Source organism: Melospiza melodia, chromosome Z (genome assembly GCF_035770615.1).
Source record: "Melospiza melodia melodia isolate bMelMel2 chromosome Z, bMelMel2.pri, whole genome shotgun sequence".
Classification (NCBI taxonomy): domain Eukaryota; kingdom Metazoa; phylum Chordata; class Aves; order Passeriformes; family Passerellidae; genus Melospiza; species Melospiza melodia.
Window position 1 is genome coordinate 17956505 of NC_086226.1, and position 21566 is coordinate 17978070.

Genomic DNA, 21566 nt, shown 5'->3' on the forward strand with positions numbered 1-21566 from the left:
TTGAAATGACTAACAGCAAATCTAATGTCAGCCAGACAGTCCACCTTTGAAATGTTACTCACATTACCCTGATTTTACAAAATTTGGGCTAAGAAAAAAGCGGGAAGATATAATTTCCCACCATCCCACAATTCCTTTGCGAGGAATTGTTGTCATTCCTCGCAACTAGTTTTATAAACTGATTGGGCCCGTTATATGTAGTGTCTTTGTATTTCCAGTGGAGACCACGTGGAGTGGATGCCAGAGAAGAGATGCTGACATCCCTCCTCAAGCCTTCTTGGAATACCTCCACCACCCGCCTCCGCACACCAGCCCTTGCATCCCAGTGACCACCAAAACTGGTCTGGCGAGAGTAGCCAGGGTGCCCACCCTCCTGTGCCTTCGGCAGGTCTCAGGGAGGGGGTGTCTACAGTCCTTTCTCACAGGCAGAAAATGCAATTTATTTTCAGGTGGCCACAGCTCACACCGGGACCGCCGTAGAAAAATGTCCGGCACGATGCCCTCACTTAAAAAAGAGCGGAGGGTGACTCCACAGCCCTGTCAGAGACACCTTGGGAGAAACGGGAGGGAGGGAAAAAAGGGCAGGAGCTGTAAAGTGGGACCACCTTGGAAAGTGGTCGCCTTTCTCACCTTCGCAGTTTCAGACTTGCTCCCCGGCTGTTTTGCGCTGAAGGTGCTCAGACTGGAGAAGGAGTGGGTGCTGAAATGCTTAAAGGGAGCATTTAAACCCTGAGCCTTCAATGAAGGAAGAAAGAATGGGCGTGGAGGTGGAAAAAAAGTTGGAAAATGGATTCGCTGACAAGTAAGGATAATAAATGAGAGGCGCTTTCAGATAGATATCTCAGTCGTGAAATTGCACCCAGCTGGTTGTGTAAGCAAACAAATAGTTTCATGTTAGGGACTCTCGACTTGTGGCTTGATGAATAGAACACGACAGAGGTAAATGGCTCTTTAACTCATTTAGGAATAAAACTCTTTGGCTTCCTAAGTAAGAGACCTTGTGACGCCATGGATCCTGAGCAAGCACTTTAACAAGAATTTTATTGGTTTCCACTTCTGCTCCTGGATCTCCCCTCTCATTGTCCCCTCTCGTTCTCCTCCTCCTCACACCTCTGTCCTTTCCCCCCCCCTTTTTTTTTTTGTTTGTTTGTTTTAATGTTTTACTCTTTTTAATCTTTCCTTTCTTTCATCCCTCCTTCTCGCGCTTTGTTTCTCTCTCTTTCTCTCTTTTTTTTCCCTACTCCTCTTCAAAAGCACCTCGTAGAAGAAATTCTCCCACGTCATCAGCACCTGGAAACCCGGCAGGTTTGCAAAGTACCCGGAGATATCACGTCTGTCCATAGCACCTTAGAGCTGTGGCTTGTGAAATGTATTTGTTTTTTATTATTACTGGGGGAATCACCACAGAAAACTCATCCTCCCTCTCTCTGACTCTCTGCGGATTGAACAGGGAAGGGTGTCCAAAAAACATCCCACATCCAAGTCAGTGGCTGTGACCCCAGTGAGAAAGCGAACCTTTAAAACAAATATATAGACAGGTTTCGTGGAGATCATGCAGTATCCGAAATTAGTTCCAAAGATATAAAAGAAACAGAACAAGCGTGGAAAAGGGCAAGGGAACCTCAATTTCTGCCTGTCACAGTGAAACAGAGAGCAGAGAAGACAGATTTGTGGATCTAAAAAAATAAAGAGAGGAGAGAGAGAGAGAGGAGAGGAGAGGAGAGGAGAGGAGGAGAGGAGAGGAGAGGAGAGGAGAGGAGAGGAGAGGAGAGGAGAGGAGGAGAGGAGAGGAGAGGAGAGGAGAGGAGAGGAGAGGAGAGGAGAGGAGAGGAGAGGAGAGGAGAGGAGAGGAGAGGAAGAGGAGAGGAGAGGAGAGGAGAGGAGAGGAGAGGAGAGCTCTACCCGCTATTTCAAGACTTATAAACTAACGCTTTGAATAGTCTAAATGTCCCATGAAGCCGGAGGAAGCATGTCGACCGTGCCTGTAGCAGCCGTGCACACGCGTTCGCGGACGCTCCCAGTGAATGGCTGCGCGCCGGGGACGCTGCTGGAGGGGGCGGCTGCACCAAGCCCTGACATCGCTGTGGAGCCCTGCGTCCCTCTGTCCATCTGTTGGAGAGTCCATCCAGGCCAGCCAGTGCCACCGTCCCTGCCAGCCCTGCCTGCTCGGGGCTGGTCGCATCTGCTGTCTGTTGGGAAGGGGAGTCTGGCTGCCACACCCCCACAGGTAATGAGAAGGAACCAAACCGAACCAAAAAAATCAAACAAACACACTCCCCTCAAAAACAAACAAACAAAAAACAACAAAAAACCACAAACAAAACCAAAACAATCAAACCCAAACCACAAAAAAAAAAACAAAAAGAAAAACAAAAAAACCAAAAAAAACCAAAAAACCCAAAAAACCCCCAAACAAACAACCTCAACGGACCAACCAAAAAAAAAAAAAAAAAAAAAAAAAAAAAAAAAAACCAAAAAAAACCAAAACCGAAAAAACTACACAAAAACACCAGCAAAACGGAGGTCCTATTCAGACCCTTTCTGTCAGATAAAAGACATTTCTGTCTTTGTGTAGGTAACCAACCAGTCTCCTGCGAGTGGACCCACGCAGAATCCACCTTTTCTTGTATTACTTCTGCTTGACACTTGCAGTGACCCCGAGCCAGATTTTCGTGCAAGACCCTCCATTTACCTCAGTAGGAAAAAAGTCTTTTGCATCTTGATCCGTCGATTTTATTGTGGCGATGAGACAGGTCACTCGTGATGGAGTCCCACACCCACGCTCCCTCCCAGTTCCACTTTATTTCGACGGACTCGGGGAGAGTGGGGCTTATCCTTTACCCCCACCCTTAGAGGGGCTCACCACCCTCCTCCTGCGGATGAAGGCGGTGGGTGGAAGCCGAGCCTCCCAAAGGTGCCTCCCGGGGGCAAGGGCGTGTGGAGAAGCCCCGGGAAAGGGGAAGCCGCAGCCCGCGGCGCTCGGGGCAGCCCGAGGAGGAACGCACACACACACAGCGACCCTCGCCACCCCTGCCACCGCCCGCAAGCCCCCCTCCTCCTCTGCTCGGGCTCAACCTACCACTTAGCAGCATTTCCAAATATTTATTCGATTAATGTATAGAAAAGGCCTAATTGGGCGGTGGGAGGAGGCAAGCTAGTTAGCGAGGTGCTAAGAGGAGTGGGAAGGAGCGCTTTGTTAACTGCCCTGCCCCGAGCAGGTCCCCTGCGCGGGCTGGGCTGCGAGGGTCGCCCTCTCCCAAATTCCGCCGGCCCCAGCTTCCCCCCTGCAAGCGCACCGCGGCCTTTGAAGCGCTGCCGCGGCTGCTGGGGAGCGCGGAGGGGCCGCGGAGCCCGGCGCGGCAGGATGCAGGGATGAGGGGATGCAGGGATGAGGGGATGCAGGGATGAGGGGATGCAGGGATGAGGGATGCAGGGATGAGGGGATGCAGGGATGAGGGATGCAGGGATGAGGGGATGAGGGGATGCAGGGATGAGGGGATGCAGGGATGAGGGGATGCAGGGATGAGGGGATGCAGGATGCAGGGATGAGGGGATGAGGGGATGTCAGGATGCGGGGGTGCAGGGATGAGGGGATGCAGGGATGCGGGGTGCAGGGATGAGGGGATGCAGGGATGCAGGGATGAGGGATGCAGGGATGAGGGGATGCAGGGATGAGAGGATGCAGGGATGCAGGGATGAGGGATGCAGGATGAGGGGATGTGGGGATGCTGGGATGCTGGGATGTGGGATGCAGGGATGTGGGGATGCAGGATGCAGGGTGCAGGGGTGCAGGGAACTCCCTGCCGATCCCGCCTCCTCAGGAGCCTGGGGAGCCGAGGAGCCTCCGGGGACAGCGCCCGGGCCCCCTGCAGCAAGCCGGCAGAAGAAATGTAGATGGGGCTGGTTCTAAAGCAGTGTATTGTAGATGACGAATACGTCGGCAGAAACTTGCTGAGGGACCCCAGCCCGTCTCCACACCCACATATTATTTTTTTTCCCGGCAAATGACGCGATGATACAGTAGTTTTAGCTGCCATATGAATGCCCGAGAAGTTGCAGCGTGGCAAAGGAAAACATCCACTGACACAACGCAGACTGGGTAGTTAACACTTCAAAACACAATGCCGTCTTATAAGCAAAGTTTAATAAGGGATTGAAACACTTCTTTCTAGGCACATACATGGAAATAAGTGCATCTCGTACACCTCCTCTACACCTGCAAGTTTCTTGGCAATCCGTGGGTTATTATTATTCATAAATATGAAAATTAATTGAAAAATATCTAAGAAAAAGTTTATCTGTTTTCATCAAGGGATAACACTGTAATGAATTTATTTACATCTCATTGAAGAAACCGAGACTGTTTTTCTCTTCCGATATCCCCGTTTGCTTTGTTTATTTTAGGTAGAGGGAGGCTGGTTTTTGTTTGTTGGTTTGTTTTTTGTTGCTATTTTTGGTTGGGGGGTGTTTGTTTGTTTGTTTGTTGTTTTGGTGGGTTGGTTTTTTGGGTTCGGGTTGGGTTTTTTGTCTTCTTTGTTGTTTTTGTTTTTCTTTTTTTTTTTTTTAACTGCCAATTCATCTGGGTCCCAAATCACCATCCCACCGTAAAGCAGTGCTGAAAATGCTTCTTTCAGCACCTCCCATGTCTGAGCGTTCCCTCTCACTCCTGTTGAGAGCCCGGAGGGGCTGCTGGACTCCCTTTCTCCAGGGAAGGCCCCGGGGAAGGGGCAGGAACAAAGCTCTCACTCATGGCAGTGTCCAAGTGAGTGACAAAAGGGAGGATGTCTGTCTGTCTGTCTAACTCCCAAATCCCTGTTCTTGTGTGCTCAGGTCTGGAATTATCCAAGTCCCCCCACTCCCAGCACCTATGAATACAGGCTGTTTCTGCATCCTGAATGGGTGATAGCCCCATAAAGGATCTGCCCGTAATCTTGATTATCCAGCTAGAACTGTCTACTGTATAGAGCTGCTCTCACCTCAGATCTGCTGCGTCTAGAATATTAAAAACCCAAGCGAGTTGAATTGAAGAATCTTGTTAAAGAAAGAAAAAGGGGAAAAAAAGAAATCAAGAATGAAAAAAAAAAAAAAGGATGGGAGGATTGTGGGAGAGAGGGAAGGAGAAATAGGAGAGCATGGAAGATAGCAAATTAAAGGGAAAACACTCCCCATGTCTTCACAACTGAAAAGTCTACCTCATCTAGACTTGTTTGGAGGGCACAGGAGGTGTCTGTGTGAGGGGGACAATGTTATTTTTAAAGATCCAGCTTTATTAATACATTAAGAAAGAGCTCCCTTGGTAGTATGTGTTCTTACAGCTCTGTCTCAGATCTATAAAACATTATGCACTGAAAGCTGTTACAGAGATCTGCACCACCAGCTAGAAGCTTTACCTTCAAGGAGCTCCATTACAAAAACGATTTTAATTTTCTGGGAAAAAAAGACAAGCTGAAATGAAAAGGGTTTTTGGCACAGAGCTCAGGCCCTGGCAGTGGGTGGGCCATGGTGTGGGATGTCACAGCCTGGGTTTTTTGCATGGCCATGGCACATAAGCACACATGAAATGCACTAGCTCACCACCCCCAATGAGCAAGCATCCAGCTGGATTTCTATATTAATGGAGTGGGATACCCTCCACACACAGCAACTAGATTTGGGAAAAGAATCAAGAGATCTGTTCTGGCTGACAGCAAGCACAAGGCATGCACACTGGAGTACATGTTGGGGTCTGCGAGCCCTTGGAGTGGAAAAGAAGATGAAACCAAAAAAGCCAACCCAGCACAAGCCCCCAGAAGCAGAAAGCCATCATGCCTGGAGCAAACAGGACCCGTGGCTAGAGAATGCCTCCTGCTGCACAGGCAGAGACGATGGCATGTGGTGACTTCAATCCATGCCCATGGCGTCTGAGAGTAAAAAGCAAGGTGTGAACTCAGCAGAAAATCCAGGTGATGGGAACAGGTGTTTCAAAAAGGGGCAGGCCAGGCTGACAGGCCATCAGCCTTGGTGGAAGGTCAGTGGTGCAGTCCCAGTGAGGCGAGGTCACCTAAGGCATTACGCTGCAACTCCTGCTCCCTTTTCCTAGGCCTTGACAGCTCAGCCCTAAGCTTATACAGTCAAGTCCATTTTGGAGCATCCCATAGTTTGCACGACTTGGTTACCCCTCCCAAGTATTTTTTAAGTTCTCCTTTTTAGCACCAGTAAAGGAGTTAAAAATGTGGGGAGATTTTTGTTGTTATTGTTTATGGGTTTTTCCTTTTTTTTTTTTTTTTTTTCTTTTTTTTTTTTTGTGAATTGTTGGCCATGTTTCAAGCAACAAGACTCATGGGTTGTGGGGTGATAAGTTGGGGTTTTTTTGCTAAATTCTTTTATTTTTTTTAATTCTCACTTCAATTTTAATTCTTGAAGAACAGCTTTGACAACATATATCGCACTCATTATAAGAAGCAAAGGGTTATATCAAAATTATTAGTATAGAATCACAGGAAACTGGTTTGGAACCAGAAAAAAATACAAAACAGATATAGATACATAGACACAGACAATTCTTTTATAATTATTTGGAAAATGTTATTTTCCCCTAATTCTCTTTTTTTTCCTTTATGCGCATATGGTGTTTTAACTTTTACCAAAATTGAAAATAAAGACTAATATATTACAAAAGGAGTAACAATGTTCATGGTAAGTGTTTGCGCATGGAAATTTTGTTGTCGTTTGCTTGGTTTTGGGCAGTTTTGTTTTTATTCTACACAAGGTTCAGTTCAGTTTCAATGCTTTTTTTGTTTGTTGGTTTACTGTACAGCATATATCAACAACAGTCCACAATAAATCCTGGAAGATCCAGTATCCCCTTCAGGTTTGATTAATATCCCTCAATACTCATTTTTTTTGTCTCTTTTATTAATATTATTTATTTCTTTTTTCCTCCTCTCCGAAAGAAAACGAAACGAAACAGAATAAAAAACCAAAATAGGCCAAAAAAAAAAAAAAAAAAAAAAAAAAAAGGCGAAACATCACAACCTCCACGGACGACAGGTCCGTCCTTCTCCCCTCCACGGCCACATCTGTGCTCCCTCGCCCTCTCTTTTGTTCAGTGTCCGCCTCCCGGGCCCCCCCGCGCCCCCGAGAGCCCCGGGTGCGAGCGCTCCCTGGCGCCGCTCGGCCGCCGCTCCGCCGGGGCTGCGGGACGGGCTCTAGGAGCACTGGATGGACATGTAAGGCCAGTTGAAGCTGCTCCCCGACAGTAGCATATCCCTGATGAGGGTTTCGATGGGGTTTTACCTACCAAGCGGACGAAGAAGAGCTGCTCGATGACGGAGGAGGAGACGGTGCGCAGGGAGGGCAGCCGCAGCAGCAGCTTCCCGAAGCGGCTCGGCTGGTTGGGGTACTGGCTCCGCACGTACTCCTCTAGCGCGCACTGCGATTTCTCCTGGAGACTCTCGATGTGCGCAGCATCCGATAGGCCGCAGGCGTCTGCCCACCGCAGCGCACCCGCGGAGGCAGCCGCAGCACGGCGGCGGGCGGGAGGAGAGTGGAGGAAGGAGGTGGAGGAGGAGGAGGAGGAGGAGGAGGAAGCGGGGGGAGATGGTTAGTGGCTGGGAACCGCACAGGGAAACTCTGCGAGGATGGGGGGCAGCCCAAAGGCGCACCCTCCATCCCATCCCATCCCATCCCGTCTCATCCCATCCCATCCTATCCCACCCACCCCACCCCACCCCACGCTACCCCATCCCATCCCCGCGCACCACTGCAAATAAATAACGCGACCTCGCTGTGCCTCGTTGCCACCGTGGGTGTTTCCACCCGGGATGCGATGCGGGTGCCAACATCCCGCTCGTCCCAGTCACACACACACACACACACACACACGCGCCCCCACGCTTCCTTTGCACATCCCCCCACCGACACTCCGTGCTGCCGAGCGTGGTTTCTGCTCCAGGGAGCCCATCACCGGGATGCTGGAAACCTGGACCAGCCCCCTTAAATAACGCCGAGAGGAAGACAAATAAGGTATTGGGGATAATAGTAATAATAATAATAATAATAATAATAATAATAATAATAATAATAATAATAATAATAATAATAATAATAATAATAATAATAATAACTAGCAACAATAAAAAATAATAAGCAGAGTGGCACACAAGCAGAGTGAGACACAAGGAGTTTGTTTACATGGCTGCACATCACAGAGAGGCAGCGACTGGGTCCTGCAGCGACTGGCAGGGAGCCGGCTGGGGGATGCCGTGGGGCAGGGGAGTCTCCTCTGCTCCTGCCTCGCTGCCAGTGATCGCAAATTTGCGATGTCTTTGCAGGCTGTGTGATAAATCCGGTAGCAAAGGGCTAGGTTAGTCCCAGCTTGTGCTCAGCAGGCGTCTGTAGCTCTCAGACACAAAGCTGGGAAGAGCTGCAGCAGCTAAGCCTTGCCTAAACGAAACCAGGGAGACTCCTTCCTCACAGGTCCTTCTGGCACCCAAACTGTCACAAACATGCACCTTGCACCTTGCAGAACTACGTGACCTGGGCAAGCGCGCACTAATCCGAGGCCAGAAGCCCCTTTACATCCACGCATTGTATCTATACACCTTATTCTGTTCATATAGATACGAGCAGAGAGGTATGGATGCATCTGTGCATTTGCACACACATAGAGACACTTACAAGCACATATCCTATCTCAAAGAACATATAACACAAACCAGAGAATAATTGGGCACCAGCTGCTTGTGGAAGGACTTGCTCGGGACACTGCAGTCATGGAAAAGTGATGGGTATGCCCAGATGGTTGAAACCATCCACATTGTTTCAAAGATTCAGCATAGATATTAAAAACACCAAACCAAAAAAAAAAAAACCTGAAAAACCTAACCAAAAAAACCAACCAACAAACCAAAATAACCCCTCCAGCCATCAAGATCAGAGCAAGGGAGTCAGCTAGCAGTGCAGGTTAACAGATCAAAGCCAGACTTTACTAATATATAGATCCATATATGAATTAGTTAATGGCCTCTAAAAAGACATTATAAAAATGTGTATGTAGAGTTGTGACCCTGGAAAGACACAACAAATCAACAAATTATTCAAAGCTAAAAATAAAATAAAATAAAATTTGTTGCACAGGCATTTTTGAAGCTTAAGTCTTCCTTTACCGAGAACTGACTTTACAAAGATTTCTGAACACCTTCATCTACAATACTATGGCCTCAGGCAAAAAAACAAATAAAACAAGCCATAATTTAGGAACTTCTGAGAAGGAGAACCTTTGACCTGAGCTGCGGACTTGGCATCCCTCAGACACACAATTATCTGAGCCAGGCTGCTCTGCTAATCCATACTTTACCTTTAATGCAATGATATTTTGCAACATCTAAAGCACCAGGTTGCAACATACATATCTATCAAAAGCTGGGGCCTGTTCTTGTTTGCAATACATATCAAAAACCACAGACCTGTTCATATGTTGATTGCCACAAATCAGATTCCATATTTACATATATCTTGCTATTTTACATGCATTATCTGCCCATTATGCATTAGGATCCTATTCAACTTCCAAACAATGCAATATGAAAGGGTCTTACTGACACTCTGGCAGAGTTTTTTTCTTTATGCTCCATATGTCATACCCTTAAGGTTAGTAAAATATTTATCAGACATTTACAATAAGTGCACCTAGTAGTGCAGGTCACTGGACAATGTGGATGGGGAACTTGCCCTCTAAAAGGGCATCAGCCTGATGTGTTTTTTGAAAAATTGCCACGGGTTTTGCCTTAGACCTCCAAAAACTTCGAATTTTCTCATGCTGATAGTATCTGTTTGGCTTAAATTATTTTAAATGGTCTGGCATTTGCCTTCACTTGGGTTTTATTTCACAGCCTAAAGTGGGGGTGGGAAGGCTCAATTCTCCCTTCAGAATGAGATTAAAAATAATAATAATTAAGGGATCCACAACTTGATTAGATTATGTAGTCCAGAGAGGCGCAATCCATGGGAGAAATAATGCAACCCATGTTTACTGAAGGTAAATTATTATTCCATCTCAGAAAGTGGGCTAATGTGAAAATCCTGTGTGTGCCTTGCTTTTTTATATGGCAGTGTGTCAATAAGGGAAAGCTCTATATTTCTTCTTGCAGTCTATGGAAAAGAAATTATGTAAATAAATAACCATTACTGTTCAACACACTCCAGCCTTCCCTTTGTAGTGGCGGCAATGTATTTCATGTTACATGTTCAGAAGAGTTTAGTGTTCAGAAATATAGACATAATCAGCTGGCATCTAACTAGAAATCAAAAGTTCTTATTGCACTGCAAATAGATTTATTTGATTTATGTTATCTGTCTCTGTCTGTTCCCAGAAACATTTATTTATGACGATGAAATGGTAGATGCAGGAACTAATAATGCCAAAGTTGGCAGCGGGGAGAAGGAGATGAGGGCAAGGAGGAGAGGAGGGTATGCAAGAGAAGGGTAAAGGAGGAAAGAAGGGAGCTGGTTTTGGGTTACTGCACAGCTTTTGGATGGTGTCCAGAATTTTACAGAATAAATACATGCTCTCTGGAGCCCAAATGTAGAAACCACAACAGGAAAAATCCATGCCAGTTTTAGACACTTTGTCCTCAGTGAAGGACTTTACACAATATGCCTAAAAATGTCTTTTCTGTCACTTAAAGTTTGTTAAAAGTTGGATGACTTAGAGAAAGGCTTCTCATTAATTCCCCTCTGAATATGCAACGAAAACAAGTTTAGTGAAAAGTGGAAATGTGCGGATGGGGTAAGGAGTAGTGGATTACTCCTGACAGCAGTATTTCCATTTTCTGAGATGCCCTGTGTGATCCTGCTCTGAAATAATATTATTGTTCCCTTCCTTCATTCTCCACTCCACTGTGGCAATTCTCCCCTCACAAATGTTATTACCTTTGGTTTTATTATATGTAATGAAGGGCTCCTTTAAAGCCACTTACCCTTTTCTAACCAAGGTCAATTGTTTCGGAAGTAAAGGGGGAAGATTAGAGGGAACAGGGAGAGAAGAAAAAGAAGAAAAAAGAAAATATTGCCTCAACCATGTCCCTATCAGGGGCAACTTCCTTCACAGGGCCTTGGACGTGTGGAAGGGCTGAGGCACAGGCCAGACATTTTCCCAGCTCTGCTTGGGAAGAATCTCTCCAAGTTAGGTCCGGGGGAAAAAAAAAAGGTCTCCTTGGCTATCCGTGTGTATTGATGAGCCTCCTGAAACGAATGGGAAAGGAAAGTCTGGGAGTCTGCAGGCAGGCTGTGGAGTTAAATCACCCTGATAAATGCAGGCAGGTCTCTTTGTCACTCTTGAAAAACATGTTTCCATCAAGAAGACTTATTATGATAAAATACATTAAAATGTCGAGTTGGCTATTCAGTAAATCTTCCATTTGTTTAAGATTTGCACATTATCCTTTGCAAAGAAATATTCTCTCCAATGCTGCGAGACTGCATTTGCACTGGAAGTAAAAGGGGGCAGTCACAGTACATGTCTCTGACCACCCTGCATACAAATTAGATACTCCTGTCTAAATAAATTATCTGATGTTCAAATCGATATTAATACTACATTTGCTACATTACAATATAGTGCAAATTTAGGAGACATTTTAATACAATGTAAATACTGTCTTTCGTGCTTGAAAGGCAGCAAATATTGATGGATTATAAACTGCTCAGTGTTAAACAAGGCCTTTGAACGATTTGCCATCTTTGTTCAGGAATGCTTTTAATTTTGCCTCGGCCTGGTTTTAAGTCACATTTATCAGAACTGTTTAGTTATTGCTAATGGGGAAAAGAGGAGAGAAGCTCATACAAGAGAGGAGCTAGGGGATGGGGAGAGGGGATATAAAAATGAAAAAGGAAAAAAAAAAAAAGAAAAACAAGTAGGAAAGGTGGCAATTAGTCATATCGTGATGATAATTAGAATAATTAAAAAACTACACTGCCCAGACTCTTATCTTGCCTTGTTTCCATTTCCTATATTTCCTTCACATAGTTCCCCTTTGATGTTTATAAATTCTCCCTTGCAGGTTACAATAATAGTATACGTATTATATTCTTATAGGCTATGACCAGAGCACTTCAAAGGCAATGCTAATGCAACTTTCCTGCTAGTTAATTCAAACCATCTATCACAGGGAAAAATTGTTAACATGCATGTTTCCACCGCCTACACTTAATTTGATTTTGGTTTTTCGTATTATTTTTTTGGAGGGGCTGTGTGTTAAAGAGCCAGTATCAGTGGCAATGAGGATGATCCCTGGACCAGAATGTATCCCCATCAGGTGCTATGCTTCCTCGACCTCCAGTATCTTTCCTTTAAAAATAATTCTATTTAAATTATTTCCTTATTTTCCTGCATGCGGTTTGGGGTTTTTTGCTTTTTTTATTTTTTCTTCCCAGACATCTCACATCCCCTACCCGTCCCCTCACCTGAGGTGAAGAGGACGATGGCTTTCAGGCAGCTGTATTCAGCCGAATCGACGTGCAGCGCCTTCAGCTTCTCCACCTGTTCTAGGAAGATGCGGATGTGGTCCATGAAGGCGACAACGCGGTCTGCCGACATGGGGGAGGCGTGGAGGCCAGCGGCGGCCAGGAGCGGGGCCACATGGAGGGGCATGGAGCACTGGGCAGCATTGAGGACGAAGAGCTCGCTCCAGGTGAGCCGCAGCAAGGCCACCTGGTCGGTGATCTGCAGGTCGGGGAAGAAGGGAATATTGCGGGCCCACTCGACGGCGCTGAAGAGCAGACGGGCGGCCAGCTCGCAGATGTTCTCGATGCCCATGATGTTGTTGGGCTGCATGCACTGGCTGCCGTAGCGGGAGGTGGGGTAGGGCTCGGCCCGCAGCAGGAGGAGATGTATCCCGAGAGATAGCAGTGCCCGTTCAGGGGGTCGCCGTTGGTCAGCGCGTACTGGCCGGGGTTGGGCTGGGTGGGCGGCATTCTTCCTCGCTGAACCGCTGACAAAAAGAAGGAGAGAAGGAGAGGAAATGTGCATCCAGGAGGCTCGCAGGCATCGCCCCGGCGGCGCTGCCAACCAGCCGGAGACAATGCCGGGCTCCTTCCCCTCCCCGGCACCGCCTCGCCCCCGGCACACGCACAGGCACGGACACACAGAGGCATGCGGAGTCGGGCAGCTGCCGCCGGCCTGCCCCGAGCCCCCCGCCCGGCCCCTGCGCGGCCCCGGCCCCGGCCCCGACCCCTGCTCAGGCAGCCTCAGCCCAGCGGCAGCCAAGCGCGTTCCGCTCCCCCCACCCCCGGCCACAATGCAGACAGGCTTCACAAAATAAACAGATTAAAAAGAAAGGGAAAAAAAAAAAAAAAAAAAAAGCCAAGGCAAACAAGACAAATCCGCACACAACCCCCTCTTCCCCCCTCCCCTCTCGTAACAAAAGAAAGCCCCGTACGTAAAAAAAAAAAAAAAAAAAAAAAAAAAAAAAAAAAAAAAAAAAGGAAAAAAAGACAAGAAAACAAAAAAGAAAGAAAAAAAAAGAAAAAAAAAATCAAAGAAGTCCTCCGGGTGGTAAGAAAGTAGAGTTAAAAATCACAGCCAACTGTAAAAAATACAGCCAAGCTCAGTTGTGAATCCCAGCCTATTGCCCTGATACTACTGAAATTTACAAGTAAACTGATGTATAGCTCTTTAGAATAAAATATTAAATAAAATAATTCATAAAACCAAATGTGTCCATTTTCTTTGTCCATTTTCTTCAAAAATACCTCGTCGTTACCCTTCAAGCTGGAACAGGTCGCAGCGTTCCAGCTCCCCACTGCTAACTTTATTACCAGAACCAGCTTTCCATCGAGTCCCCCCCTCCCCCGCCCAGCAAAGTTTTCCCTGCTAAAAGGAAGAGAAAGGTTAAATATTATCAAGGGAAAGGGGGAAATAAAATAAAAATGTCCAAACTTACAATAGCCAAACATTCGTGGAAAAAAAAGGGGACGGTGTAATTAATATCTTTGGTGAGCTGTTGCCACCGCAAAAGCCTGCAGTCAGCGTTGCACAGTGAATGCACAAGCTTGCAACTGCAAAAACACTGGATTCATTAACCATCTCCACACAGAGCGTAAGCATGCCTCGAGTCCCGAAAGCTGACCAAAGTTGGGGGTTTTTTTGTTGTTCTTTCTCTCTCTTTTTTTTTTTTTTTTTTTTTAGTGTGTGCATGTGTTTTACTCCATCAGTGCCAGCGTTTGCAGCCGCTTGCCATGTAAACAAATGTAACTTGAGGGGAAGATACGGCCACTCAGGCTCGTACCCTGCACACACAGGCACCCCGCACACCCGCACACGCTCGCTGGCACACACCCGCACAGGCAATCACTCATGTTTCCGGCGTGCCACATTTTTCTCAACTTTCTCTTTTCTTCCCCAGCGAGCCCTCCTCGCCACCCGGGCCAGACCTCTGTCCTGCTGCCCTCCAGCCTATCTCTCCCTCTTCAATCTACTTGCAAACTTGGCAGACATTTTTTCATTTAACTGCATGCACAATTCTCACTTTTTTGTTTATTTTTTTCTCCTCCTTCCATTTTTTAAAAAATTGCTTGCCTCCACTCTCCCAGGTGCCTACCAACAACCCCTGCAGCTACCAATGAAGCCATCATATTTGTGAGCTCTTTTAGACCTGGAGCAGCCCATTTCAATTCCTTTTCTTGTGGCATATAAAATACAATTTAAAAATCCCTGCTCCGGAGAATCAATTATTTCGCTGATGTGACATCTTTAGAACATCTTTAACGATAGTCACGGGGTAAACTTTAAACCGAGAGAACATGTTTCAAGGAGAAAAGAGGGCAGGAAATCCCCCATACACGAGAATGAGTCTGAACGCAAGGAAAACCACAGACAACTTTTGGAAAGGAGGAGAAAAAAAAAAAAAAAAGCAGAGCAGTTGGAAATAGTGGGGACCCGGGGCTAGATGCAGGCTGTGGATGTTGCTAAAATGAGAAGAACCGGTAAAGCGGTTATAAATTGAGATTTGTAGGAAGACTTTAAGGAGAGGGTGGAGTTTGATGAAGAAATAACATGAGCAGCGCACTAAAAAAAAAAAAAAAAAAAAAAAGAAAGAAAGAAAAAGAAAAAGGAAAAATCGAAAGAAAGAAATGACAGAAGTACAGAAACACGATTCAGTCACAAACTTTCCTTTGAACGCATGGAATGAAAACAAGGCCAGATCTCTCACAGAAGCACACTCCGGGGCACCGGGAAGCACAGGGAAGCGAAGATAGAGTAGCACATTTCCTCCCCTCCTTTTTTTTTTTTTCCCCCCTTTTCTCCCTTCCATCTTTTTCACGCCCTTTCCTCTTTCTCTAATTACACGTCTTTCATCTTTCTTTCGGGAAAAATGAGCCTGAGAGATGAATCTACCGAGAGGTATTGCAGTTTTAAAAAGAAATGATGGGGTGGAAAGGGGGGTGGGGAGGGGGTGAGGGGGAAGGAAGCTGAATGGAGTCACATCTCGTACGGGAGAAAGATGTATCTCCCCCCACCCTCCGGTCTCATGCCAACAATAGACAAAACCACATCTAAAACACGCACACGCACACACGCATACACGCGCGCGCAGGGGGAAGTGGGGATAGCGGCTAAATGATAAATATTTAGCAAGCGATTGTAATAATAGTAATAGTAGTAGTAATAATAATAACAATAATAATAATAAATTCTCTGCACAATTATGAGGAAAGGGGAGAGTGTAGCAGTGCCGGAGAAGGGGGTGGGGAGAAGCGGGAGGGAGGGCAGGAGGCACAAACCGAAAAGCAAAAGAAAACACCACCAACCACCATCGACAATAACAACAGAACCTGGTGCAAAGCTGCCAGATGGAGTGCAGGCAGAGGAAGAGATTGACATGTGCATGGAAATATATAGAGAGTCCTGGCTGGATTGCTACCGAGAGCCGTAAATATATATATATATATATATATATATATATATATATATATGTGTGTGTGTGTGTGTGTGTGTGTGTGTGTGTGTGTGTATATATGTGTGTGTGTGTGTGTATTTATTTTTACATATTTATATTTATGTGTGTGTGTGCTTGCACGCCGTGCGTGTGTGCGCGTGTGTGTGTGTATGTACATGCATATAGGTGCGCGTGTGTGCGCGTACGGACAGGCAGACACAGACAGACGGAGAGCCCTCGCACACGCACGCCTGCACAGCCAAGGGGAGAGGGGAGCGATAGCATAGTAGGGAAGAAATATTCACCTTCCCGCCTCATGCCCACTTTGAGGCACTTCTTGAGGCGGCAGTACTGGCACTGGTTGCGGTGGTGCTGGTCGATGGGACAGTTCCTGTTGGCGCGGCATGTGTAAGTTAAGTTCCTGCGGACGCTCCTCTTGAAGAAACTTTTGCAGCCCTCGCAGGTGAACTGGCCGTAGTGCTTGCCGCTGGACTTGTCTCCGCACACCACACATTCGATGTGCTGCTGGCTCTGCCCCGAGCCCTGCTGGCCCGCTCCCTTGTCTCCGGCCGCTCCCGGCGTGGAGGGGGGTCCCGGCTGGCTGGGGGTCTGCGGGGTGTGTGGGGTGGCCGAGCTCCCCTGCTGCTGGGGCTGCTGCTCCCGGGCCGGCTGCGTCGCGGCGGGGTTGGGGCCGCTCGGAGTGCCCCCGGCCACGTCTTCCTGCGGATCTCGCCAGCTGCTAACTACCATTGCCATATCTCGGGCCCAAAAAAGTGCTGGGGAGCGGCGCGTCTCGCTGCGGGCTGCCGGGGAGTGAGGCGGGGGGCGGGGGGGGTGGCGGCCGCCCGGGCGCCGGGGGCGAGCGGAGAGCGAGGGGACCCTTGCTGCCGCCTGCCTCCGCCTCGGCTGCCGCCGCCGCTGCCCTGCTGCCGCCGCCGCTGCTGCCGGCTGGAGCCGCTCCTGCCGTTTTCTTTATTTTATTTATTTTTCGCCGCCGCGAGCCCCCCTCCTCTCGCTCGCGCTCTTGCTAATTTTTTTTTTTTTTTTTAGAGAGGGGGAGGGGGCGACGGAGGATTTTCTCCCTCTCTCTTTTCCCCCCCCTTCCCTTTCCTTTTCCTCCCTTCCTTTTCCTTTCCTTTCCTTCCCTTCCCTGTCCTTTCCAGCGCCCCCCCCTCTTTAAAATACCCCCGCCTGACCGCTTCTCCCCTCTGCTCCCGCTCTCCCCGGCTCTCGCTGCCTCTCCTCGTCCTCCCCCCCCCCCCCCCCCACCCCCCCTCCGCCGCCACTTCAAGTTGCAAAATCAGAAACGGCAAACAAGGCTGTCGGGAGAGGCATTCAGGAGAGTAACACGCCGGACACGCACACGCAGGAGGCAGACACGCGCGCAATCGCCCGGCACACGGCTCCCCACTCGCGCACACGCACACACGCACGGGCACAGGCACACGCGGTCCGGGCGCTACGAGCGCGGAGGATGTGCAGGCATAGAGGAAGCCGCGGCGCCGCCGAGGAGGAGGAGGAGGAAAAGGAGGAGGAGGTGGAGGAGGAGGAGGGGAAGGAAGAGGAGGAGGAGGAGGTCGCCGCTCGCCGCTCGCCGCCGCCGGGGCTCGGCCGCCGCCGCTCCCGCGGAGGCTGCTGTCGCCGCCGCTGTCGCCGCCGCTGTCGCCGCCGCCGGTGCCGGTGTGGGCTCTCGGGGAGGCGGGAGGTCGAGAGAGGAGCCGCTCGCCGGCGATCAGAGTACGGAGGTGTCCGGGGGCCAGGTCCAGGGCAGCGCGCCGTCAGCCATTCAGGGCGGTGGAGCCGGGGAGCGCGGCGGAGGCGGGCGGGGAGCTGAGGCAGTTTGATCTCCTGTCGCGGCGGCGGGGAAGGAGGAGGAGGAGGTTGCCGGTCGCTGCTCTTTCTCTCCCGAGCTGCTCTCTCTCGCTCTCTGTCTCTCTCGCTCGCTCGCGCTCTCTCTCGCCTTTTTTTTTTTTTTTTTTTTTTTTTTTTTAAATCGCAGAAAAAAAAATCGGATGTGACTAAATTCGCAGAGGAGACGAATTCACGGCGAAGTGTAAAAATAGAGAACGGGAATAATAATGACACTTGCAGGAAAAAAGAGAGATCCAAAGTAGGTCGGTAAATAAATCCTCTTCTTCTCCTCTTTCTTGCCTTTTCGGTGTTCTTCTCCTGTGAGAGCGCACGATACTGGTTGCGAGGAAAAAAAAAGGAAGAAAAACGGTGGAAATCGCCCCAAAAATATTCTTTTTTTTGTTTGTTTAGTTGCCTAAAAAAAGTATTTCGTGTAAAAACTCATCACCCAGAAGAGAAGCCCTCCCCCAAAATAAAAAAAGAGGCAAGAATTGTCAAAATAATAACGGTATTAAGATGTGAACGCGTTCTCTCTCTCTCCGGACTTTCCCCCTCCCCCCTGTTTCTCTCTCTCTCCTTTCCCCCTTTTTTCTTTCTTTCTTTCCGAGTTTGTTTTTTTTTTTTTTTCAGTTTCACCTCTCTCCTCTTCTCCTGCAGGAATGAAGCGAAAGACACAAGGAGGAAGGGTGGAAAAAAGAAGAAAAGGAAGGAGAAGAGGGAGATGAAGGGGGGGCACACTAATAGAATATGCAAGAAAGGGAAGGGGGGGAGAGAGGGAGAGAGGGAGAGAGGGGGAGAGAGGGAGAGAGAGGGAGAGAGAGAGAGACCCAAAAAATGAATGCGTTTAAACGGGAAGCCTAGCAAAGCAATGTTTCCGAAAGGGGGATCTGCGCGAATGTCTGTATATAGTGAACTTTGACACTACTATTGAAACTGACACGTTTCTATGGAGATCGCTGCCTTATATGGAGCTCGTGTCAAGGAGCCAAGAGAAGGGCTGCTGGCAACTGATAATCAAAGGCGACTGACTGGTCAGAGCCCTGAACTGGGGGGAGAGAAAATGGGAGGCTAAGGTTAGCCAAGCCTCCTTCACTCCATTGGTTACCCCCCAATTCCCCCCCTCCACCCGCGCTTTGCTTTCTTTTATTTTATTTTCTCTTTTCTTTTCTTTTCTTTTCTTTTCTTTTCTTTTCTTTTCTTTTCTTTTCTTTTCTTTTCTTTTCTTTTCTTTTCTTTTCTTTTCTTTTCTTTTCTTTTCTTTTCTTTTCTTTTCTTTTCTTTTCTTTTCTTTTCTTTTCTTTTCTTTTCTTTTCTTTTCTTTTCTTTTCTTTCTTTCCTCTCTCTCGCTCTTTCTCTCTTTTCTTTCTCTTTCTCTGGTTCTTTCTTGTCTTTCTCTCTCTTTCTGTCTCTCTCTCTTTCTTTTCTCTCTCTTTCTCTCTCCCTTCTCTTTCTTTTCTTTTCTTTCTTTTCTTTCTTTTCTTTCTTTTCTTTCTTTTCTTTCTTTTCTTTCTTTTCTTTCCCTTTATTTTTAAAAAATTAAATGAAAAAAAAATTATTCACTACTTACTGAATGGGATAGGGAAGGGAAAGGAAATGGGAGGGGGGAGGAAGGGAGGGAGGGAGAGAGGAAGAGTAGAGAGAAGGAGAGGAGATTCTTCTGACACAATTTGCACTGAGATCCCCCTGTGCTGCTATTTACTTTGGGACCTGATTAGTATGGGTCGTCTATGACCCCTCTACCCCCCCAACCCATGACACACATGGGCCGAGGAGGATGCATTGTGATAGGCAGAAAGGTGCAATTAAAAGGACACGATGGATATGGGCTCCCTGTGAAAAGTTAGTGGGGGTTGGTTTTTTTTTTGTTTTGCTTGCTTGTTTTTGTTTTGTTTGTGTGTGTTTTTTTATTGGTTGTTGTTTTTGTTGTTTTTTTCCCCTACAGATCTGAAAGAGGGATTTATCTTCCGCTTGCCAGTTGCAAAAGCCACTCCAGGGGTGTTAATGATGGAGAAGGAAACACGCGCTGCACGGAGGAGCAGGCGCCCGTACATGCACACCCTTGCACACACACGCGGCCGAGTCCACACACATATTCAAATCCCCATATGTTCCCATCCCACTTCGGGCTATTTCTGCAGCCTGTCCCTCGTCCCTCACCCCTCATTCCTCACCTGACATGTCCACCCGCGGCCCCGCAGGGCTCCACGCTTCTCGCGGGGGTTTCACCCCTACCCTTTAATTTCATTTTGGGGGTGTGTGAGCAGTCAGCATCACCCCCTCCGCTGCCCTGCCCGCCGTGCGCTCCCCCTCGCTCCCCTCGCCCGGCTCTCCCGGTCTCTCCAGGAGCCCCACGCGGGAAGGGGACGCGGGGGTGTCGGTGCCCCCAGCCCCGCGCTCCCCTCCGCTCCCGGCCCGGCGAGCGGGAATCGCTGGCTCCGGCTGCCATCTAGCGGGCACGGAGCCGCGGCCCGGGGAGCCCGGCGAGCAGGGGCTCCGCGCCTGCCTGCAGCCCTGCACCCCACCCCCGGCTCCTGCCAAAAAATGAATGTCCCCTTTCCTATTTCAAATAGAAAACTGCACTGAGGAGAAGACCCTCTTCTTTTCAATTTCTGTCTCTCTCACAAGCCGGCCTTAGAAGGCAGCTTCCCTTTTGTCAGGGATCGGAAATTTGCCTTGGGTTCGAAAGACTGCATGTGACAAAGAAGAAGCGGAATGTAAAAACTGAACAGCTCCCCTCCGCAATAAAAAATCCCACCAAAACTAACACCCCAGGCGCCTCTACTCGCCACCATACCTTTCTCTTAGCTCCCAATCAAGTTTATGATTATGATAATCTAATCAGATTAGAAGGTGGATGGAAAACCTGCAGAAGGAAAGTGAATTAATAGGTGACAGAAATTTTATTGTTATTATTTAGTTTTGTAAAGTGATGCTGATTAATTAAAAGTAAAGAGAAAAAAATAAGCGCCTCAAATTTGACGCATAGTGATCATGATATTTTTTTCTTTCCCTGTCGACTCTGAAATCTGAGGCTGGGAGCCGCCTGAAGAAAAGATTCCTTCATCATTTCTAAGATCAGAATAAACGCTTGATTTTGTCCCGAAATAATGAAGAGATTTTCAATGAGCCCCTTGCCCAAGCCGTCTCTGTTGTATATTGCATTGATAAAAAGGATGTTATTGACTATGCAACAGTAGGCTTCTTTCCTCTCTCTCGCTCTTTCCAAATAAAGTCTCCGTCCTGTCTCTTGATCAGTGAGAAGGTGAAACGAATAAGATTAAATAGGACAAAAAAGCAAGCTCCGTATGTGTATCATCTAGATTTTACTCCCCAGACTGTGAAGAGACAGGGAGTAAAAGAGGCAGAGCGAGGCACGGAGGGGGGGGGGGAGAGAGAGAGAGAGAGTGAGAGAGAGACACAGACACAGACACAGACAGAGGCAGAAAGCCTGAGAGGAGGTGGACGGACCCAGCAGCCGCAGCCCAGCTCCTCCCGGATCGGGCACTCTGCCGACGGCCCCGAGTCCCCGGGCCACCCCAGGCAAGTCGCCGCTTCCTTCCTCGTGGTTTCGGGGCAGAGGGAGGGGAGCAAGGCCGCGACACTTGGCAGGGAGACCTTCCCCAGTCCTGCCCCCCCCGGGCCACCTCCTCCCCTGGCGTCATTTGGGCATCCCGGCATTTGGGAGGAGTGAAAGGCGCCTAGTCCTCATTCTGTCCGAGGTTTTTCCTTCCTCCTCCCTTCCGTTCCCCTTTCCCCCCACAGGAACATGTGTGGGAATTTCCACGGCTCCCCTCCCCA

The 21566-nt window shown here is 48.2% G+C and overlaps 2 protein-coding genes across 2 annotated transcripts; one reads left to right on the plus strand and one right to left on the minus strand.

Annotated features, from left to right (window-relative positions):
* Nucleotides 1-7103: 7103 nt before the first annotated feature.
* Nucleotides 7104-16755, minus strand: NR2F1 (nuclear receptor subfamily 2 group F member 1). Its single transcript, XM_063179625.1, is given in 5 exon segments — nucleotides 7104-7264; nucleotides 7267-7467; nucleotides 12445-12867; nucleotides 12870-12971; nucleotides 16223-16755. Coding segments are annotated over 5 exon segments (1254 nt in total). The 5' UTR covers nucleotides 16674-16755; the 3' UTR covers nucleotides 7104-7187.
* Nucleotides 16756-17199: 444 nt separating this feature from the next.
* LOC134432034 (uncharacterized) lies at nucleotides 17200-21019 on the plus strand. Its single transcript, XM_063180413.1, has 2 exons — nucleotides 17200-17654; nucleotides 19711-21019. Exons 1-2 carry the CDS (start codon nucleotides 17392-17394, stop codon nucleotides 20216-20218), a joined length of 771 nt encoding a protein of 256 aa, XP_063036483.1. The 5' UTR covers nucleotides 17200-17391; the 3' UTR covers nucleotides 20219-21019.
* The last annotated feature ends 547 nt before the right edge of the window (nucleotides 21020-21566 follow it).

Excerpts from the sequence above, each read along its gene's own strand:
- LOC134432034 (XM_063180413.1), top strand. The coding sequence starts at position 17,392 with ATGTGCAGGCATAGAGGAAGCCGCGGCGCCGCCGAGGAGGAGGAGGAG. Across the intron at positions 17,655-19,710 it reads GCCGCTCGCCGGCGATCAGA|ATCTGAAAGAGGGATTTATC; the intron begins GTACGGAGGTGT and ends TTTCCCCTACAG.